This window comes from Patiria miniata, unplaced genomic scaffold (assembly GCF_015706575.1).
Source record: "Patiria miniata isolate m_02_andy unplaced genomic scaffold, ASM1570657v1 HiC_scaffold_27, whole genome shotgun sequence".
Classification (NCBI taxonomy): Eukaryota; Metazoa; Echinodermata; class Asteroidea; order Valvatida; family Asterinidae; genus Patiria; species Patiria miniata.
In genome coordinates, this window is record NW_024037066.1 from 9,540,363 (window position 1) to 9,562,211 (window position 21,849).

Sequence of the window (21,849 nt, forward strand, 5' to 3'; positions counted from 1 at the left end):
TTGTAAAATCGTCATCTTATGCATGCAGCCGGTACACTCATGTGCAAGGGAGAGAGAGAGAGAGAGATTGAGGGAGGGGGGGGGGGTAGTTGGGATTAGGCCATTTGGAAATGTATTTCAGTTTCTAATAACTGATTTTCCACATTTTATAGAGTGCATGCTATCAATTGTTTTGTGTTTTCAGTTTGGAAATCTAAACGCATGCACGTAGCTGTTATTTCGTGTACAATTTTCTGTAGACTTTGTTTAAATATTCGCCGATCGTGTGAGTAAGTGTCCGTTTATTTTGTTTAGAAATGACAGGTTTTATAATGTGACAATAGGAAATTATTTAAAACATCAAAATTGGATGGAACATTTTTACATTTACACATATTCGGCTTGCTACTGTTGAGGTTTAAGTTAAAGTTAATTGGTCATGCCTTCATTCATGAAATAGGCAAAAAAATAAATAAAAAATACTTATATGAAATGGTAAAAAGCACGCTAAAAATGGGAATGCACAATATATTAATTCCTTGAGTTAACTAACGATAATTATTGACTTGAATCAAGTAAAAAAAAATAAGAAAAAGTCAAGAATGATGGGTTTCATTTTTGTAGGAATAAATATTAATTGGTAACAAAATACATTGGACAAAGTATTGTTTGCGGACACGTTGATGCTAAACAAGATTATTGATCGACTTGGCCGTAGATGCAAGCCATGCGTTAACCAAATACCCGCCTTGACGTCATAGCCTGACGCGGGCGAAGAGAGTACGCAAATTATACCCCAGCTAGCTAGCTGTCTACTGTCAGCTGAAGACGGCAGTGAGAGAGCGTACTGTGCACTACATGTAGTGTGTACACGCCACACGTACGCAGGCACGCGACCGGCTCGTGCCGATGAAAATGAAAAAAAAAACTACGCTGTGTAGAAAATAGCATCGTATAGTCCTGTATCGCAGATTTTTTATTCAGCTAGACTGTGGGGTGACCTCCCGTGCCCATCCCACTGTACACATCCCGACCTGCATCAGCTGAAAAACATCTACCGCCATAACGTCGTGAACGCATCCCGTGCGTACAAGAAGAAACCGCCGACATCTCATCCGCTTGTCACATTTAGAAGAGGAGGATTAGGTCCTATTTCCAACATCTGCTATACAGCGGGCAAGTGAAATCGGCTAGTATTTTAGCTTGACGATATGTGAGTGAAATAGAGCATTGACCAAGGTTGGTGTGTCTTTTACCTAACATGGAGGCAGTGATGTCTTAAGAGGAACTGTATTTTTTTGTACGTGGAGTAAAGCAACTGTAGTGGGGCCTAGTGGAGGGATTCGTGTAAACGCATCACGACGGGAAACATACACATTACTGTGGTGAATTCCCATCGTCTCTGATTCATAATAAGGTCGCCTACGCGTATATTATACGGCGTTTTTTTGCATGGTGTGGATATTTATGAGCTGGAACCGCGCTGGTAGATCGATCATCGGTAATGACAAGAGGAATGTCAGTCCGTTACTTACCACGACGATGATGATGAGGGTGATGATGATTTAGTCTGGCAGCCAGAGCTATGGAAAGACTGCTGTCTATGCCCGCAGACCAGACCCGCAGTATTCGAGGATAATAATGAACGCTATCTCGGTGACTAACCCCGATAACAACAACCTCAGCACAACGACCAGCGGCAAGATAGGAGGCGAGATCAGCAGTCGAATTGCGGCCGAGCAGGCCGGCTTGAAAGCCGGGGCTACCAAGGCGGGTGTGGTGGGAACAACCACGGACTCGGGAACTGCGACAAATCTGGACAATAACCGCCGAGGATCTGGCAACAATCCCAAGATGGACTCCTCAGAAATTGGTAAGGTGGTGGAAGGGAGTGAGACGGCACCTAAGAAGACTCTTATCAATGGAAAGGCAAAGAGGCCTTCCTTCAGCCGGATGATGAACGCAAAAAGCCTGAGCGAACTGATGCAAGATGAACACTTCTTGAAGAAACTCTTTGCCTGTTTTACTTCCTTTGAGAAATGCGTCCTGGCCCAGGTGTGTCACAAGTGGAAGGATATCCTCTACCATCCTCAATACTGGAAGCACATCATCCCCATAATTCATAAGAGGGACCTCTATGATGAAGCGGAGGATGGCCACAAGTCTTTCACCTCTCTTGTCAGCTTCGAGCAGCGGGGCTTCGAGTCCGTCTGCCTTGTCAGTGTCTCAGACCTGGACATCTGCGAGTTCATTGACCACTGCCCCAAGACTAAGAAGACTCTGAAGGCGGTCAGTCTGAAGCGCTCCACGGTCACAGACGCCGGTTTGGAGGTGATGTTGGAGCAGCTAGGATCTGTGGAATCTCTAGAGCTGAGCGGCTGTAACGATTTCACCGAGGCTGGCTTATGGTCTAGTCTCCAGCCCCGTATCGTCTCGCTCAGCATCAGTGACTGTATCAGTGTGGCGGATGAGAGTGTCGCAGCCGTAGCCCAACGTCTGCCCAACCTTAGAGAACTCAATCTCCAGGCCTACCACGTCACTGACAGCCTACTTGCTTACTTCCCGGCTAGACCCAACAGCAGCATGGCTATGCTGCGTCTGAAATCCTGCTGGGAGCTGACCAACCATGCTGTGGTCAACATCGTTCAGTGCCTGCCTCAGCTGAGCGTCTTGAGTCTCTCTGGATGCAGTAAGATCACGGATGAGGCGGTGGAGCTGATTGCTGAAAATATGAGCCAGCTGAAATCCCTGGATCTATCCTGGTGCCCAAGAATTACCGATTCCGCGCTGGAATACGTGGCCTGTGATCTTCCCAAGTTAGAGGAACTGGTGCTTGACAGGTAAGATCAGGTTTTCCCTTAATTAACTTTTGATGTGGAATTCGTATATAATTACTATTAAAGTTAAACATTACTAGGATTAGTCACAGTTTATGTACTCTTTATCGCGCACCAAAGTTCATGGCAAAGACAATTTTATACCTTGTTCGAGAAACTGGTGCGATATAGCATAGGCTATAGGTAAGGTCAAGGTAAACTTTGTTCGATCCATGCTCGGTCATGTGAAAATTACAGGAGAGGAAGTTACGATTATAGTGACGATTATCTAAGGGGAATTTTGTTTTATATCTTGCTGTAATTTTGTTATGGTGCCCTAATATCATTGTTGCGATATACTAAACAGCGTATACACATGGTAAAAAGATTCTGAACAAAATGCACGATAGGCAACGCAATAAATTATTGTACTGAAATTTGATTGATAACGATACCTGCGTGTACGAGAGCTCGGCAAACCAATCTGGCAATATCCATGATTTGGAAAATAACTTTAAAAGCCCGAATCCAGATTCTTTACACGTTTAAAAAAAATTCCTTCAGAGATGAGTAATCCGAAACCGCAGCTCCTCAATTTCTTCATTTTAGTTAAGGGTTCTTTTTTTTCAGCCCAAGGCACCCAGATCACAATTCCTTCTGATGGTTTTTCTCACCTGTCCCTATCGGAGGAACCCTATCCTCACGCGTACATACCACCATGGGCAGAATACAGACTCTCGTGTCAACGACGTGCGCGAACCCTCTCTGTGTTTCAGCGGGGGTGCCTTCTAAATTGAATTACCCGTTTGAAGGAAAACACACCAAGTGCTACTGGATTTTCTGGCGTGTTCGCACGTACGTTTAGAGCGCGTGCCTTGGATTGAATCGATTGCCTCCGGTGGAGACATTCAGAATGTTGTTAACATGAATCCCAACTAAACCTTTGCTCCATATCTTTTTTGAACAGTATTGACTAGAAGACGATGGAAACTGTGACGTCACACGAGGATGCTCGTGTTTCAAGCTTGATTTAAAATAAGACTGACCCGGGTCACTTGCCTGGTAAACTGCCGCAGTGCATTTATACGACTCTGGTACCAGTTACCTGGCTGTCCGTATGTATTTTTTTATCCGCAGGCGCACAAATGCATAATTAGCCAATATGATTATCATAAGCTGTGTACTCGTCTCGTACTACTCCTTGAATGAGCACGGGCCAGGAATCCAGTCTATAATCGATCCGAGGCGCTTCACACTTCGAATGTTTGTCTCTTTACACACTGCAAAGACCACGAACGGTACAATAACAGAAACGTTAAAGGCGTGAATCTCGGTGACAGTTTTAAAGGGAATATACAACATTTGCAAACATCGAAAAATAAAACTACCAAGTTTTTGCGAAATACCTTAATAGGATGTTGGTAAATGACAGTCTAAAGCATCCTGTAAAATTATGGCACCTGGTATACTGTCATTTTCAAGAAAAGTGGTATTTTTGTATCAATTTCCAACGCTGATCGGCCGATCAGCGTTGGAAACAACTGGCTTTTTTTTCAAATACTGGCCCCAATTGACCATTGCGCTTGTTTGCAATCGATTACAAACCTATGAACGGGTACGAGCCAGCTAGACTGGTTCCCTGACCTTACAATTCCCCAATGTATGTATACTGCTCAATTTCTTCTTATATGGAGTCAGGGAACCAGACTACAGGAAAATGATTGTTTTTCTTGGTTTTTATAGCATTTTCGAACCCAAAACCTCCAAAAAGTCAGTGTAACTATATTTGCTTGATATTTCCAACCCCCCAATTCCCTCCATTTCTGAAAATTACAGCAAAAGCAAATGATGTATATTCCCTTTAATTAAATTTTAGGCTGGCAAAATAAAGACTGTCTCTACCTTAGCACGAGATGAGAACAGTTACCGAATTGACAAAACACAACAGTGCTGAAGTATACTTCAATTTTTCTCTCGCTAATCAAGTAAAAACTGTGAATATTCAACTTTTTAAGGTCAAATTCAAAGTCTTCTTCATAAGTATTTGTTTATTTATTTGAATTGAGACACTGCTGCCCGTCGCTCCTAGAAAAAATCTTGCCAAAAGCGCAGCGCGTGCCCCACTGGGTCGACAGGCGGCACGCATCCAGAAAACCCCGAAATACCGGGCAATACAACACTACAATAAAAACCACTGAAAATACTAAATAAAAGTAAATACCACTAATTAATAACAGTAAAAGTAAAGTAACACTAAAAGTAAGGTAACACTAAAAGTAAATAACAGTAAATGCCACTTGGCCTTTCAGCAATATACCTGAACTAACAATGGCATGAATATTAAACTCCATGAAGCGAGAAAATTGGAGATTATATCAATAAAATTGTTTCCTTGGACACTGTAAAGGCTGAAACGAACTTACATGAGTGGAAGGCCGGGTTGAAGACGATATAGATGCATGGCTCGGTTGAAAGAAAAAGAAAAGGTTCGCCGTCTACCTTCAGCCACTTGAATATATAATTATGTAAAAGCTTAGCTACGTGGCAGCCTCGTTTTCATTTAAATATGGCACGGATTCCTTGAGGGTTGCAGACCAGCAAATGAACTGCCATTATGTAGCCCCGTGATAAAACAATACCCCCACTTTCAAAAATCAGAAGAAAAAAAATACTCAAAACTATCCAAGGTATTTGAGACACACGTCAATTAAAGTTTATTCATCATCTTAACTGTTTTTTTTTTTTTTTTTTTGGGGGGGGGGATGCTAATCCGATGACTTTTGGAAGAAATTTCCATCCTCACCCCTAAAATTAGACATGAAGCCCATTGCCATTTTGAAAAAAATGATGCCGTTATATACACTCCATTACAAAATAGAGCAATTTAAGGGCCCGATTTCAACAAAATTTCACAGAAATACAAACTCGCAGTCCGGCTTTCACCTTTGTTTTTTCCCCACAAACCCCTTCAGTTTATTGCCCACGACATGTGATGTTCTAATAGCAGAGAATATCCAATGCGAATCGTGATTTGGCCGGCGTAGGCAATTTTGGGCATATTCACTGCATGACCTGCAACCTGAAGAGCTATATCGAATTGGCTAGGCGTATACAATCATGTACTACAGCTAGGCGCAGTCACCACAATGATGTTACACGTAAACATCGTCGTCACCTAAAGTTGTTATTAAAATAAATTCAAGTTTACAATTATTTTAAAATGAAAGCGAATGACTTTCCGACACCAACTAGTTTGGAAATGCACCATACACCACTTAAAACTAATCATTGGATGCAGTTTGTTTTCCAAGAACGCGAGAAATTCAAAATTCAGGTGACAAAATACTATAGTTGCATTGACCAGTGCAAATATCGTAGCCTACTTCAATTTGCAATATTAACGCGCACTATATACAGACTGGTGACCCGACCGTATGTTTCGAAAGAACGTGATGTAGAAAACACTTAGTCACCCCAGAGCCAACATTATCAAGGGGCAGGGTTTCTAAGAATAGAGTCTTAATGTATTGACGACAAGCAGGAAACTGCCAGCTGAGGGGAACAAATATCTTGATTATAGCCACCAAGCAAGCCACAACTCGTCTTCAATTTACCGGGCGCTGCTTGCAGACCAACCTCCCGGGACTTCAAGCGAAGATGTCCCGGCAAGATTCACCGATTGCAGATTGGTAAATTAACACCTGTCCGAAGGCACGAGTTGTTTGTGTGCTTTCCATCTAGTGTCGATGACAGGGGACTTGAGGTGGTTTGGGGAGTTCGTTGGCATTTTGGTGCAGGCCTGTTTCCTTTGGCAAACTATCAGTTTCTTACAGGTTCAATTTCAGAGAAAGGATTGCATGCAGGACTTGTTGCTGTGACTTTGCATTTTGTGAATGATGCCGAGGAATCTTATTTAATTAATTAAATCAGCTTGGTGGTCATGACTTGCGGTTTTAGCTGACAGTATTTTATCATAATTTACATTGTGGGTAAAAATCAACATCTCATAATTTGATGTATTCATAATTTCATAAATTTAAATCTGAATGAATGCTAAGGGCCACATATTTTGGGAGCTTTCACGAAACTTGTTTCTAAAATTTAGATTTTTTTTATCATCAGCTAAAACTTACCTCCGTAATAAGCGACTTCGTTTATTGTATTAAAACAATCCACAAATTACAATTCATAATTTCATGGATTCATAAATTCATGGATTCTGAAATTAAAATCACTTATTGGAGTTAATGCGTCCATATGCCTAAAACAAAAGATATGGGGAGCTTTTAAGAAAATTGCTTTAAAAACTTAGTTTTGTTAATCATAGATCTTACCTCTGCAATTTTGTGACTTTTACTTTACTGAAGACGACCTACAAAAGTTCCCCGTTTTGTGTAAACAAACATTGCACTTTTCAATATTACACTCACCAGAATTCCCGTTTCATATATTTGAAAAAGTCCGAAATGTTAGAAATTGTTGACTTTGCCACCAGAAAGCATCATTTAAACCGTATCAATCAAGATTCATATTATCAAAACAAACATGACATACATCTCTTCTTGATGGACCGTTCTCTTTGATTTAATATCGATTAATGATTAATGCGCACAGTTCTCTTGTTTTTGTTTCCCTCTGTTTCCCCCTGGAATCATGAAAGTGATTCCGGGCGCCATGTTTGCTATATTGGGACACATTTGAAATGTCACACATGGTTAAAATGTCACCTGATTTGACGGCCTCGGGTTTTTACTTTCTAACGACAAGGAGAGAGTCAAGCAAAGTCAATTGAAAAATGTTTTTAAATTCTTGGTTATTTTTTTTTTTGATCCGGAGATTGCGTGCTACAAGGTGAAGAGATCGCTTAAAGAGGCAATCTCGTCGTGAGTTTGAGGTGGAGAACAGCGCCTCCTTCGACACTGTGTTTTTCCCATGGTGTCATAAGTCATGATTAACTAACTCCCTTTACAGTTTCGTGACCGCAAAATAACATTTTTATTGTTGTTGCTCGTGTGAACTTAAAAAAACATCTTGTTGGAGGGTATAATTGTACAATAACCACTACCCAGATAGCTAGACGCCCTCGGTAATGTCTCTTACGCATGTGACTCAAACACTACATAATAATTATTGACAACGTCAACTACTGTAATTAGTCACCGCAAAAAGAGTGTTTTTTTTTTAGTGCAAATGGAAAATCAATCAACCAGAAAATGTGCAATATTATGGAAAGCCATCAGAATATCTGCATTTTATTGCCGTTATGAAGTTTACTCCTTTAAGAGTAAAAATGGAAAACCCAAGACTGAGTGTCTTGGAAGTTTTCGCGGTTTGCCCGAAATGGAATCTCGTGGTAAAATAGAGTCAAACGCATGGATTAACCTCAAAGTAGCGAGGTAGCTTTTCTACAAACAAAAACGAGTCTATGGCATTTGACGGTTGACCTATGCACAAGGACTGGCGCGTGCCTGGCGTGCGTCAAGGCACACGACTGATGTATGCATATTTTACCGCATGTATTGTAACTGCAGTCCTCAGACTTTTACCGCCTATTGGGCTTTGTACACTTTACTCTGCATTACTTTTGTATTTTTTTTCGAATTTTCAGGAACACTAAAATATGTGACCTAATGAGGCAAAATGAGGAGTGTCCCACGAAACCTTGTTTTGAGTAATCGACGCCTGAAGTCGGATATACTAGAATTATCATGTCAAAATTGATATTGGTTGTTTTGTATTTTTGAGTAGTCAAGGTATCCAAGATTCCCACTATACATTTTTGTTGGGAAAAATACCCCCAAAAGTGGAAAAACTGAAGAACTGTTATCACTGCCGTTTGCAGCGCAATGCGTATCTTTTTTTTTCAAAGCTGTTTTTTTTCCAAATGAGGTTGGCGAAGATTAGCAAGACACTGTTGAAGCTCCTGCGACATATCTTTGGAATAAATTCAGCTACAGAATTGAATTTGGTATATCATTGGAAAGTCAACGATTTGCGTTTTAACATGATGTATATACATGTAACTTTAAAAGTCATAGGTGGGAGTTATTCCTCCATATGCTATGGCAGGTCACATATTGCTAAAGGAACGATTAGGGCTAGGTTCGTAACAAAGTCAGCTCGTGTGGAAACGCGTGCCCGGCTGAATCCAAAAAAATTGCTACAAACAGATTTCCAATGTTTGTAAGTGGATTTTGACACCGCAAAAATCTCCCCCTCCGAAATAAAATGTACAGGTTCACCAGAAACCTGTTTGATAAAAATTCCAACATTTTAAAGCGGTGTCACCTACAATCCTTGAAGGCATTCATTCGTAATGCATTGCCCTTTTTATTCGATCAAAGCACATCTGAAATAGCTGCTCTTATTGCGCGCTTTCTTTTAACTCACCGGGCAATGTTTTTTCACCTGTCGGGGAAACGGTAAGCCAAGAACGGTAAAGTGTAACTGTTCCTCATTTCGACATTCCCGCCTAACCAGAAGGGGAAAAAACAGCAAAAACAGCCGCGGGTACCAATTAATACTGCGTTCGGATTTGACCTGGAAAACGCCATTAAACCGTGAAAAAGTATAGACACAAGTGCGCCTCATGGTCGTCACAACCCATCGGCTATAGCTGGTGTTGTATGTTTACAACCGATCTAATTCGGTAATGTTGCATTGGGTGCCATTTCCGTGATAGTCAGTGTCAATAAGTTTCTCCCCGGAAAATGTCAAGTTCTGCGCTCAATGACGTCACGCGCGCGGTCGGGCTATTTTCGGATGTGTTTACGCGGTGATATGGTGTGATACGATCTCGCATTAGTGCGCGAAGTCTCGCGAGGTTCGAGCCATTTCGGCGGTTCGATGTTTATCATGGTTCCTTTGAGAATAAAAAACAAACAATTGTGTCCTTTCACGATTATTTTTTTCAATGTTTTTTTTTTAGTATTTTGATCAACAGAATGGTGTTTTTTAAAAATAGAAAATATTGTTGTAGGCTCTATTTCTCATTGGTCCTTATTCACACAAGATGTATGGAAATCAAAACTCAAGAAATTAAAGTCACAAGCGCTTTTGAATAGGGCAGTCGGTTAGCACGAGGCCTGTTGAGAACAACCTCGTCTCCATATGGTGCGAGCAGTTTTCTGCCAATCAACTATTGAGATCCAGGTTGAAATGGCGTGGACCTTCGGAAAGAGGTTGCGTTCGTTCTTACACCTCCATGGTTCCTCTTGCCCACGTTATTTGCGTTCCGGATGTTATTACTCAAAGCCTGGTTTTGAACATCAGTTCTGGGTCATCACAAGTTTGTTTTCTATGGCTGTACACAACCATATACGCCCACCCTCTTACATTAGTGACAGATTACAGCTATCACCTTCCGCCTCTATTCAGTTCCCAATGAAAGCATCTTGTTAAATGTCACTTCCCAAGATGAATCAAAAGGTACAGCGTGGGCTGTTGGCGCGCAAACTGACCTTTTCCAGTTGTTGTGAAGTGACAACATGCATCCTAGAGGCTAGAGCGCATTGCTCGATGCATTTTATTTGATGCATGCAAGCGCACGCATGCCTTACTTCACTGTACTTCTGGACTTTACATGTCCGGACTTGAAATTTGTTGACTTTTAACTCTCTCTTTTCGGTTATTTTCCCTACTAGCGGCTAGCTGGGGGAGTCATGTATTGGTATTTTACTTTGACCTCAATTTGCATGTTGACCCCAAGTGGGCCTGGTAAACCTTGGTGAAGCAATTTTGCCACATTTGCCATCATCAACATTTTGCGAATACGTTTTTGAGTGTTTTCATAGAAATATTGTTGTAATATTTAACTATTCAAAGTCTGAAAGCAACAGATTGCCCAAAAAGCAAAAGAAAACGAATAAATCATTTTGTTCACGTGCAAACCGTGACTTAATTCAGAGGACAGTAAATTGTAACATATGACCTGCATACACTGCAGATAGGCCCACCCGAGTGATTTTTCCAACTTTCATTCGGGAGGTAACACGCTGTATATACAGTGTTTAAACGTCGGTGAAGGGCAAAACCCAATTTCATTAACTCTAGCATGCATTTTGTACTTCCGCACACTCCTAAGGCTTCAATTACAAAAAAACGCGATACACAGACATCAGATGGACAGACATCGTAGAATCTTTTAATATAGGATTATCCTGCTTTGTGCGACTTAACTCTTCCCTATTGCAAACATATTTTGTGATGCGGCAGGACATCCCCATTTCCAAGGACTAATTAGTTAGTATCATTCAACCCAATGAGTCATGCAATGTTCATTATTTTGCCGTGTGATGAAAATAAGTTGGCCCTCAACGGAGTAACGCAAAAATGGAAACATGAAATTACAACCAGCCAAATATATGAAGAAGAAAAAAAAGTTTCACGGTACCGCAATTTAAAAAAATATGGTGCTCTCTAGCTGCAATACAAAATAATTCATTTCGTAATCACTTGATTATTGTTGTTTTTAATTTCAACAAAATTGGAATATAAGTTACTCCCCAATCGTAACTAAAGCCATTGCACTCACACTAACGAGACTGTTGATTCCGTTCAATAATTTTTTACAATGAACCTTTCGGCGTAACTTGACTACAAAATGCCTGCAGCCATCGGCCGTTTGCGATTCCAATTACTGCTCCTGTGTACTATCATGTCCTGATTGCTTATTGTGTCCATTCACGCCCACATTATTGTTGCTCTGATTCTGCTAATCAATGCATATGAAAACATGTCAACCCGTAAAAATATGTCAACCTGTAAAACCGCCTCTGGAGCAGAATACTGCATGGTGGCGACATCGCCATCTCATGTCTCGTGCAGAACTGAGCCTTGCCCTTTGGCGATGTTGACGGGCGAAAGCCTGTGCTATATACCACGTGACCAGACAAGACAGAAATCCGCGTTTCTGACGTCACGGAATGACGTCAGTAAAGCGTCGCCCGTCTCAGAAAAACTGACTATCTCGATCGCTGTTGCGGCTGGATGGTAGACAGAGGTCGTGGTTCGATAGGCCGTCAACGAAAAGCTAAATAACACTCAATTTCGGCCTAGTCTGCTCACAACGATTTATCATTCTGGCTTCTTCCTCTTAGTACTGCCCATGGGGATGCTAAATTGAAGAATTCTCCTATAATGTCTCGTAAACCCAAAGGCTTTGGGAGTGCGGGCTTAATGGAACAATAATCCCCGTACTATAATAGCCACATTAGTCTGACACCAAATTTCATCAGAGACATCAGGTAAAACTTTGTGAGCCTTCCAGCAAATGCAACGGCACTTTCCCATTCCCATTTCCATTTTTTTCCTTCAAATTTTCCAAAATTAGCGCTCTCTTTCTCTATCCGGCGCTATTTAAAGCAAAATTCAAAGAGAATCTACAATATAACGGCGCCGTCGATGTCGCAGCTCTTCATTTTGTTAAATGTTTCTTTTCTCACTCTTTTATTGAATTGAAAGTGTGTACGGAGTTGGTAGAAATTAAGTCCGGAGAAATTCTACATAGACCTCAATCTTAGGTTACATCGAGGTGGGAAAATTCACCACCTGCCCAGGCAGGTTGGTGCCAGGATGATGGGTTGGATTGCGATGCTGTTCGCACCCCAAGGAGTAACAAAAACGGATGAGAAACAATGTTTGGAAGTATACATAGCACTGACGTCACTACAGGGTGACCCCAAAGAAAATGCAACCCTAAAACGTTTGCCTTTTAAAAACAGGATATGTGTTTGGTATCAAATTAAAGCTGAGAGCATTTTCTTTCAAATACTGAAACAATCATGAAAATGTCACTTTGGGTTGCTGAGAAAATGCCAATTATGTAAAAGTAGTCATTTTTCATCCTGTACAAAAAAAATACCAGAGTAAGGGATTTTCACTGTACCTATTTGTGCATGTCCTAATCCTTACAAACACCACGGCACATGACAAGAGTACAAATGAATTTGATGGAAACACCTTATATTTTCCACATGAACAGGTATCCAATCCTTTTAGTCCTATTTTAAACCTCAGTTTTAGCATCATAAATATGTCAAGTATTTGTCAAGAGTTTATGTCAAGAAATTGCACAAAAGAAGGGTTATTGCACAGAAGGCTTACAGTAAAAAAATTAATGTTTCACTGTTTGAAGTATTTATGTACAGGATGAAAAATGACTACGTTTACATAATTGACATGTTCTCAGCAGCCCAAAGTGCTATTTTCATGTTTTTTTCTTCAGTATTTGAAAGGAAAAGCCCTCAGCTTTAATCTGATACCCAAAACATAAAAATCCACCGATCCCTTTTTTTAAAGGAAAATGATTTAGGGTTGATTTTTTGGGTCACCCTGTATGTCACACCGTCTCTTGATGATGATGGGACAGGCAGGGACTATAGTAAAAGAGAAAAAAAAATATCTTGTTTTTTAAGTTAATAAATAGACCGAATCATGATCTAAATTATAAGCAATTGATAGTCGGCTACATATACAAGACGAGTATAGTTGAAATACTCGCACTTGACAAAGGCCTTTTTTAAGCACATTAAAATCACAGAAGCCTTGGTGTGCTTTTAAATCAGCGGGCAAAATAATGTACGCTTTTCAGCACGGATTTCATTAATTTAACCAAGATGCAAATGAGGACTTAATGTCAGCGGGTCACAGTGTCCAGTGCCATGTTTATCGCTAGCCAATTAGATGTTTCATTACGCGTTCAACGTAATGAATGCAAAGTTAAGGGATGACGTCATTCCGATTGTTTGACCAGATGGTCATTAAACCAATTATTACAGAATACGGCTACGTACGACATCTGAATGATTTACTGATTAAAGTTCTAATTGTTTGCTGCAGCATTACTAGGCCAATCGATTCCATGAATTCTAAAATTGCTTCCTATACATGAATTTGAATTTCAAAAAATATATATAGAAATAAATAAAAGCCAAGGGCGCAATTCCGAGTACTGAACGAAATCACAAGAGGACTTTCTTTATTTCTTTAAGAAGTGTTACAATGAATATACTTTTAAATTCCCCATGCAGTGTGCTTTAGCAGTTTAGCTTTCAAAACGTGTAAAATTTAAGTAATCTTGTAAAATGCATCTTTTGAGCAAGGATGCTGCTCCGTCTCCTACGAAAATTTGCGAATTTGTGAAATGAATAATTCATGCATTCATGAAAAGACAATTATTCCACAAGCTTCTTTAAAATGGTAATATCTTAAAAAAAAAAAAAACATGAATTGGAATTGAACTTTATCAGCGATTTAATTAACATTTAATTCAAGTTTCCCCCGCAGAATTGCTTTGACCATAAAAGAGGTCCTTAACTTTAAAGAGGTCCTTTCGAAGAGCTGGTGGGTGGGTTACAATTTGCATTTCAAAAATCACCACTATACATACTGAGTAAAATTTCAATAATATATTCGGCCTACCTCTACATAGAGCAAAGACCTGTATTATTTTCATCAGTACGTCACGTCAACACGAGTCCTCATAATCATGTGGGAATCCGCATAGAATGAGGATTTTTTTCCCTCCAAAATTGTCATAACTACATCATTACATGCCTTCATGAGAAATTAGAGGAAAATCAGCGCTGTGCATTAATATAAGATTACCTTGTGTACAATCGGCAACAGTTATCAGCCGTAATGACACCTGACAATGAATTGACATTCTCGTTACCATGGCAGATAGAGCATCGATGTTGACGTCACTTAGCAACCTTGATGCTTGCTAATATAACGCATCTATCCTGCTAACCCATAGCACATCAACTTCATTGAGGAACACAAAACACAAAATGGGCTCATGCACTTTTATTTTGCAAATAGGCTGCGAGGAAATACGTATTCAGTATTCACCATGTAAGGGTATAGATGTAATAAACAAATATATACACAGTGTCCTCCCTTTTAGATGACTTGGCCACGTTTTTAGCCTTTGGATGGTTGTTTCCCCTCAAGAAATCGCTGAAATTCCGGTCCAGAGTCGGGCTCATTTGTTATTCACGGCATTGCGACAGGTACAGGCGCCTACAGCGGGTTCTCAACGCACGATACGAACGGTTAGCGCCAACCAGAAATAATGAAACATTTCAGTATAGCCAAGGTTTTCCTGTCGCCTTGCATTTTTAATCACTGCTTGTTGATTAGCTTCCCAGGCGATCACGCCTGAATTAAAAAGGTCAGGACTGATTTTAGGAGGTCCGGATGGAGTGGTTTGGAAAGGGAAAACATTGTACAAAAAAAAAAAACATTACGCGAACGGGTAGTTTTTGTAGATTTAGGGTAGATAATTCGAAATACATTTCTGTGTGAACGGTATTTTGCTATTCGACATCCCGAATTTTGTGATATAATAATATCACAAAAATCGCTTTTGAAAATGTGGCTGCTATTGTTGTGGGTAGAGCAGGTAGAATTTTTCTGAAATGAATTGGGGAAAGGGGAAAACAGTGATAATAAACTTCATAACTGATTCCTGATGATTGAACTACAATTATATCACTTTATTTACTAACGAAAACTGACATGGGCTTTATAATATAAGCGCATTGAGGTGACTAAATATATGATTATTCCTCCCGCTCTGCATTCGGGCAACTATAGCATTTCTATACACTATCTATATGTAGAACAGCCTGAAATGATCTTTCACTGAATAAATATGAGGATGAAAGCCTTTGCAAAGCCCACATGCCCGTGAAAAGGCTACTGAATGTAGATATTATTTTCCTCTAACTCATGTTGTGTGGTTGTATTATCATTCAGAACGATTGCCTGATATTATAAACAGCAGTCGCGTGCGCGGTCTGTTACTCATTATGGTAATACAGTGCTGAATTCTTTAAAAGAAAATTGACAATAGAAACAAATATTGAAAATGGTTCGCGGCGAAGGAAACACGAAAAGCAGGAAAGCTGTAATGAAATGAAATTGTTCGTTATTGCGAGAAAGTAGGGTGCATTATAGCTACGTACATACAGTACAGACATGCCCAGGGGGAAGGTGGCATAATTAATTCGGACTGCGATTATGGTCGAGGCATCAGGAGAATTTTACATATCACCGATGGGGCCTTTCGGGGACGGATATAGCGGGAATTCAATCATAAATTCGGAGGGAGGGAGGGGAGCAGGTTCGTTAATTAAAATCCTTTTGACAACTTAAAGGCCGTTGTGCTTAAACTAAGGAAATTGTGCTGTTAAGCACCATCTCATTGAAACGGTTGTCAAAGACTATAATAGAGACCTCATTATTATTCCGAAAGGAATAATTAATTGTACTTTTGTAATAGGGGCAGGGCCTCAAATTTAAACCATATTTTATGTCAATCTTTGTTTATTACCATCAAGTATTTTTGTAATTTTATTTTTATCCAGATGCGTTCGGATAACCGACACCGGTATCGGCTTCCTGTCTACAATGAACTGTATGAGGGCGCTCTATCTACGATGGTGTTGCCAAGTGCAGGATTTCGGCCTGCAGCATCTGTATAATATGAAGAGTCTGGCCATCCTGTCCGTTGCAGGTGAGGTGATCACAGCTATTGGTGGGTCCGGCGCAAGACCAATAACTATTCCTGATGGGTGCAACCCTGCAAAAAAATTCCCATAGACACTAGTGCTAAATGCGCATACTTCAAAATTCTTTTAAAAATACTCAGAACTCTCACGGGTATTCAAGCTGCACAAAAAAATGATGATCAATGTGTCATCTTTCATTTTCTTTTCATTTCTGGTGGGTTGACCATTGACTTTTCGAGATATTCTCACCTAAAGAAGACGACCCCTATTTTCCCCAAAGCGAAAGAGTAGCCATCTTGAAAAACGATCCCTCCACAACATGGCAAAATAGCGCCACTTTGGAGCCCAATAGCATCCAAAATGCTCAGAATAGGAAGCCCCAAGTCCGGGCCAGAGGTTCATTACTATATCTCTTCAATTCCCTAATTTTATGGCTCTCAAAACTCTGTAATATCGAATATTTTGAGGGTATAACTTTTATTCATGAGCTCGGCGGACGGATTTTTGGCCTATTTACAGGCGTGCACCCTGATGCAGCCGCATGTTATCTTGGGCCTGGGGTGGGGCACATGGGGTACGTCATCCCCTGTTACCTAATAAACTTCTCATATCGCTATCGACACCGTGCATCCGCTGCAACTCATGAACACCAAAAAATCAGTCAAGACCTTCATAACTCAGAACGTTAAAATCTGTCCAAAATATATTTTACTAAGTTACCTCGTTGGCGCGGCTCCCGATCTGGTAATAACACAACGTTACTCGGCCTTGTTTCCAACTCTCACCCAATCCTCTACAATTTTCTTACAGGCTGTCCTTTGCTGACTGCCGCGGGACTCTCTGGCCTCGCACAACTCAAGAATCTGGAGGAACTGGAGCTGACCAATTGTCCTGGCTCCTCACCTGAGCTTCTACAGTATTTCAGCCTCAATCTCTCCAAGTGTACTATCGTCCACTGATTATGGGTGTGGCTTATGGGATTTGTGGGCGGAGACAGTGGTTGGGCGTGGCTAACTCAACTGTCTTGGCTCCATCCCTGAGCTACTACAGTAGTTCAGCCCCAATCTCTCCAAGTGTACTATTGTCCAATAATGTGGGTGGGGCCAAAAGAGTGATGGGCGGGGACAGAGGGTGGGCGTTGCTTACGAATTGTCCCGACTCATCGCCTGAGCTTCTACAGCATTTCGAATTTCAGCTTCAATTTCTCCAAGCGTATACTGTTATTCATTAATGGGCTGATGAAACTTGAGGGCGGAGACAGAGAGGAAGGGTAGGCGTAGCTTGCCCAACTGCCCAGATCCTAAATGGAGCTTCTATACAGTATTTCAACCCAAATCTCTTTAAGTGTGCTGGTCCATTGATATTTGTTGGCCGGGCAACAGGGAGTGGTAGGCGGGGACCGAAAATAGAAGTGTGGCCATAGACACTTGAAGAATTGATTGGCGAGTGTGACAATCTTACCCACGACCGTCAGTTTTGCTCTAGAGTATTTTAAACCAAACAGATCTAAATGCCCTGCTGTGTTCTGATATGGGTTGCAGGGAGTGGTGGAAAGGGAAAGTGCATGGGCGTGGCGGGGTACTTGTGTAAATAGGCCTTAGTTTACATTACCAGACTGAACTTGTTATGTGTGCTATTTGTAACGGGCGGGAAAAAAACTGTTGACGAAGAAGTACACGTGGGCAGTATACAAAATGGCGTCTGGCATAGGTGTAATAATTTTTAAGCAATTTTTATTTGAGATGTGGAGGTATTATGTTTCAGCTAAAGAGCAGCTGCACTGGGTTGAGATTCACACTTTATGTGGTATACTTATAGCGTGTGAGACGGTGTTAAATATTGGCTCTTATAGTGACCCTTTAGGCCTATGTCTGTCTGTGAAGTTTTAACTTTTAAGATCAAATTGGATCAAGCCAACAAGCTAGTCGTAGACATTCAAACTTAAGAATGTGTACATGTAAGATCGACTTTTCAAATTGATATTACACATTTTAGTTTCTGTTCCAATCACGGTGTTTTCCGACTTCTACTAGTTCGAAACAACGCGGTAAGCTGCCTGTCCAAACCTCTTGTCTTAAACCTCTGTACTTCTTTGCTTCTAAGGTTTTAAAACAATTATGTATTATGAAGGGAGCTAGAATACAGGGAGCAAGTGAGCTAGAATACAGAGGAGCTAGACTAGAGATGAGCAACAGGACACCAAAGGAATTCAGTTATCCGAAGACGTATGCCGAGTTCTAAATATATACATCACTATTAGAGAAAGACAAGTTTGTTTCTCGAGGCCATCAATATCTAATAATTATGTGCTTGGTGTTGTGTAAAGCTGTTCCCTCCGTGACTAAAGTTTTACGATCGGTAGAGTTAGATGTCGTTAGATTTCACCTGGGTGTCAAGACGATAAATATCGATTTATTTCTGATTTATTGATGAGCACCTGATGTACTTAATTAAGAGGCTCTAATTTAAGATGGTTGTCTTGCTGTCGATTGGTTTAAATTTAAGGATGTAGACACGAGAAAGATCGCATTTATTGTAAATAATAAGTGATCACGCTTAAGTGACCTTTGTTAAATATTTCGCAAGAACAGGACAGAATAGTGTACAAAACAAACTGCAATGAAAATGTGATGTAAAAAGGAATGTGATAAAAGCAAATGGATGTTTTATTGAAAGTTGGACCAAATTCAATTCAGTCGATTCGCAATTCTCAGCTTGATACACACTGCAATCGGTAGCTTACTGCACCATGCTGTAGACTGTGTTTAGATCAATTGGTTTGTGCCAAGAGTGGAAATTTTAACGACATGATTTTGGCGTAGAATCGAAATTATCCAGTAATCTAGTAAAGGCTTGCGGGGAAAAAAATATGGCAGGATCACTAGAAAAATCAAAGTAGCCTAACACATTAGATGACCGTGTTCGTCCGATTAACACTTGGTTGTTTAGGTGATGAAAAAAAGCTTTGTTGGAAACTTATTCACGTATGCGGATATTATTTTAAACGAATTATGTGCAAAAGGCCTTGTTATGAATTACATTAAATATTGAAAAGGCTGGTCCTTATTACTAGCTTTACAGCTGTGTTGTAGAATTTGTCTCTGGAAATAATTGGACAGAGCTGGACTTAATTGATAGATTGTTTATCATAATACGTATTATCTAATGTAAGTTTGCAGGTATTTTGTTGAGGAAATGACAAATATTTGTTGTTGTCAGCTATGTACATAGTAATGACTAGATTTAATTGAAAATTTGTATGGGGAAATGTTGTCTGCTAAAATTGAGAAATATGTTATTCAGAAAGGTTATGATTTATAAAGATTGGAATATTTTATTTATTTAAAGGAGAGGTCCATAAAAGGATTGTTAGAGTGGGTTTTTATGTGCAAAGGCAGTTCCGTGTGAACAGTATGTAAATTTGTTTTAACGTCAGTTACTTTTGAAAAAGGGTTTGGTATACGTAATTTATTTTACTTTTGATGGCACAGAGTTTTGTTAATTTTTTTAAAAATGTCTTTCTTGTTTTTTTTTTTAAATGATGGCACATACAAGTTGTAATTTATATGAAACATAACCTTTTTATTGAAAAAAGCAACCCACATCTCAACATTACTAATGACACAGCAATCAAACACAACAAGGTATTCTCACCACTTCTCGCATACATAAAGAACATGGAAATGAACTTCAAGCAATTCATCATTGTACTATACTTTTGGTGAAAAGAGCGCGATACTTTTTTGAATTCTTTGAACACCGAAAATTTCAGCGGAAATGTAATAGTTTTCCAAGTTTTTTTTGTCGTGGTAATGTTTGTTCGTTTATTGTGACACGTTAATTAAAATGCATGTAACTGGTAATCTAATATGGGTGCTGAAACGATATCCTTTCCTTCTTTCCTTCATGAAAAATTAATTTCAGCTTCATAAATGGGACCGAAAACCAACCAACGAGGCAGACAATGTACACATGCCTTTTATTTACATCAAGTGCTACATAAGCCTACAATCCATACACTCATAAATCGTCTGCCTATGCATATTCATTATTTTACGCACTCATTGAAATGCCACACGGCATGAATTGTAAAGGCCTGTTGGCATTAATGTATTTAATTGACATATAAAATTTCATTGTACATAGAAAATAATCGGTGATGAAAAATTATTTATAAGAATTGAAAAATGTAAAAGACTTGTGATAAATTAAATGTGATAAATTATTGTATTGTCATGGATACTGCAGTAAAACGTGCGCAAAATGTTATGAATATTCATAAGCAAAGACCGTGTATCAGTGTTACTGCAAGGCCTACGTTATAAACGCTTATCCAGTGTAGCCAATACAGCTACACCTAATGGGAAAACTACAGGGTAGTCGGAAAAAAAACATGCTGATCCAGGGTAGCAGAAAAGCGAACACGGTCCAGGGTAGCGTTCCAGGGTACTCAAAATTCGCCCCAGGGTAACCAAAAAAGAAGAAGAAGAAGAAGAAGAAGAAAAAAAAGAAGCTGACGTTGGTTACCAAAAACTTAAACCTGATCCAGGGTTGTTAAGAAACTTGTTAGCAGCATACCTCTTGAAGTTAATGCTTGGTATAAATAGAAAGCCAATTATTCAACTCTAATGTGTGTTGTAAATAAACAAAATGTAATGCTTTTTAAAAAGGAGAAAAGAACAAAAGAAGGTTCTGGCCCATTCAGGTAATTAACAAATAAATCCGGAAAAAATCCAATTGGACAAATATTTCAAACATCTGTTGCTTCAGCAGTTTTACAACCTTCGTTTTGAGAAATTTATAAAATGCGGAAATGTACTTAACGTGCCCTAATATCCACAGAGCTGGCTGTATGCGTGTGCGTGGTTACATCATAGTTCACATGAAATTATTTCACCAGTCGATTTCAAGAGATTTACTTTCTTTTAAAATTAAACCACAGGCGCTGGAATGATTGTAATGGATTATGTCATGACTGACACTTACTGTCAGGAAGGAGCTGGAAGCAAGATATTCATTTCGTAAATATTGCAGGATGGATGAGTTTCAAAGTTTAGTTCCTGTACAGCTAATACACAGCATTGTGCTTCCAATGAAGAATACCGAAAGGACCGACCCACTAAGCCCCGCCCCAATATGTTTTGACCAATCACAGTCGACATTTGTGTCGGGCATGCGTGTACTGGTATATGACGCGAGCATCTGGAACATGCAATAAGGCATTGCAGAGGTGTGCAATGGGCGGGTGCTAATGGTTCGTTCCATTGTCTTTAACAATGAATGTATACAACTGTTGAACCACTCATGCATCCCAAACTTTTATTAAAAAGAGCACAAAGAGCACAGCTATAGTCTGGTTCCCTGTAGGTCACAATGTCAAAGCTCTAATTACAAATCCTGGACACTGCCTGTATGTACCTGTTAGCCTCACTTTGGTAATTATGCATGCTTAATACATAAACTCCATGGAAACTGTTTTTCCTATTACTCAGCTTCTTTTTGGTTTCTTTTTTTTGTTATGCAGGTATTCAAAAGTT

The 21,849-nt window shown here is 39.8% G+C and overlaps 1 protein-coding gene across 1 annotated transcript; it reads left to right on the forward strand.

Annotated features, from left to right (window-relative positions):
* Positions 1-84: 84 nt before the first annotated feature.
* LOC119734174 (F-box/LRR-repeat protein 16-like) lies at positions 85-20,809 on the forward strand. Its single transcript, XM_038207523.1, has 3 exons — positions 85-2,819; positions 16,169-16,317; positions 17,123-20,809. Exons 1-3 carry the CDS (start codon positions 1,621-1,623, stop codon positions 17,269-17,271), a joined length of 1,497 nt encoding a protein of 498 aa, XP_038063451.1. The 5' UTR covers positions 85-1,620; the 3' UTR covers positions 17,272-20,809.
* The last annotated feature ends 1,040 nt before the right edge of the window (positions 20,810-21,849 follow it).

Bases quoted from the DNA above. Each gene is read 5' to 3' on its own strand.
- LOC119734174 (XM_038207523.1), top strand. From the start codon at position 1,621: ATGAACGCTATCTCGGTGACTAACCCCGATAACAACAACCTCAGCACA. The intron at 2,820-16,168 runs GTAAGATCAGGT...ATTTTTATCCAG, and splicing joins GAGGAACTGGTGCTTGACAG to ATGCGTTCGGATAACCGACA. The intron at 16,318-17,122 runs GTGAGGTGATCA...ATTTTCTTACAG, and splicing joins GGCCATCCTGTCCGTTGCAG to GCTGTCCTTTGCTGACTGCC.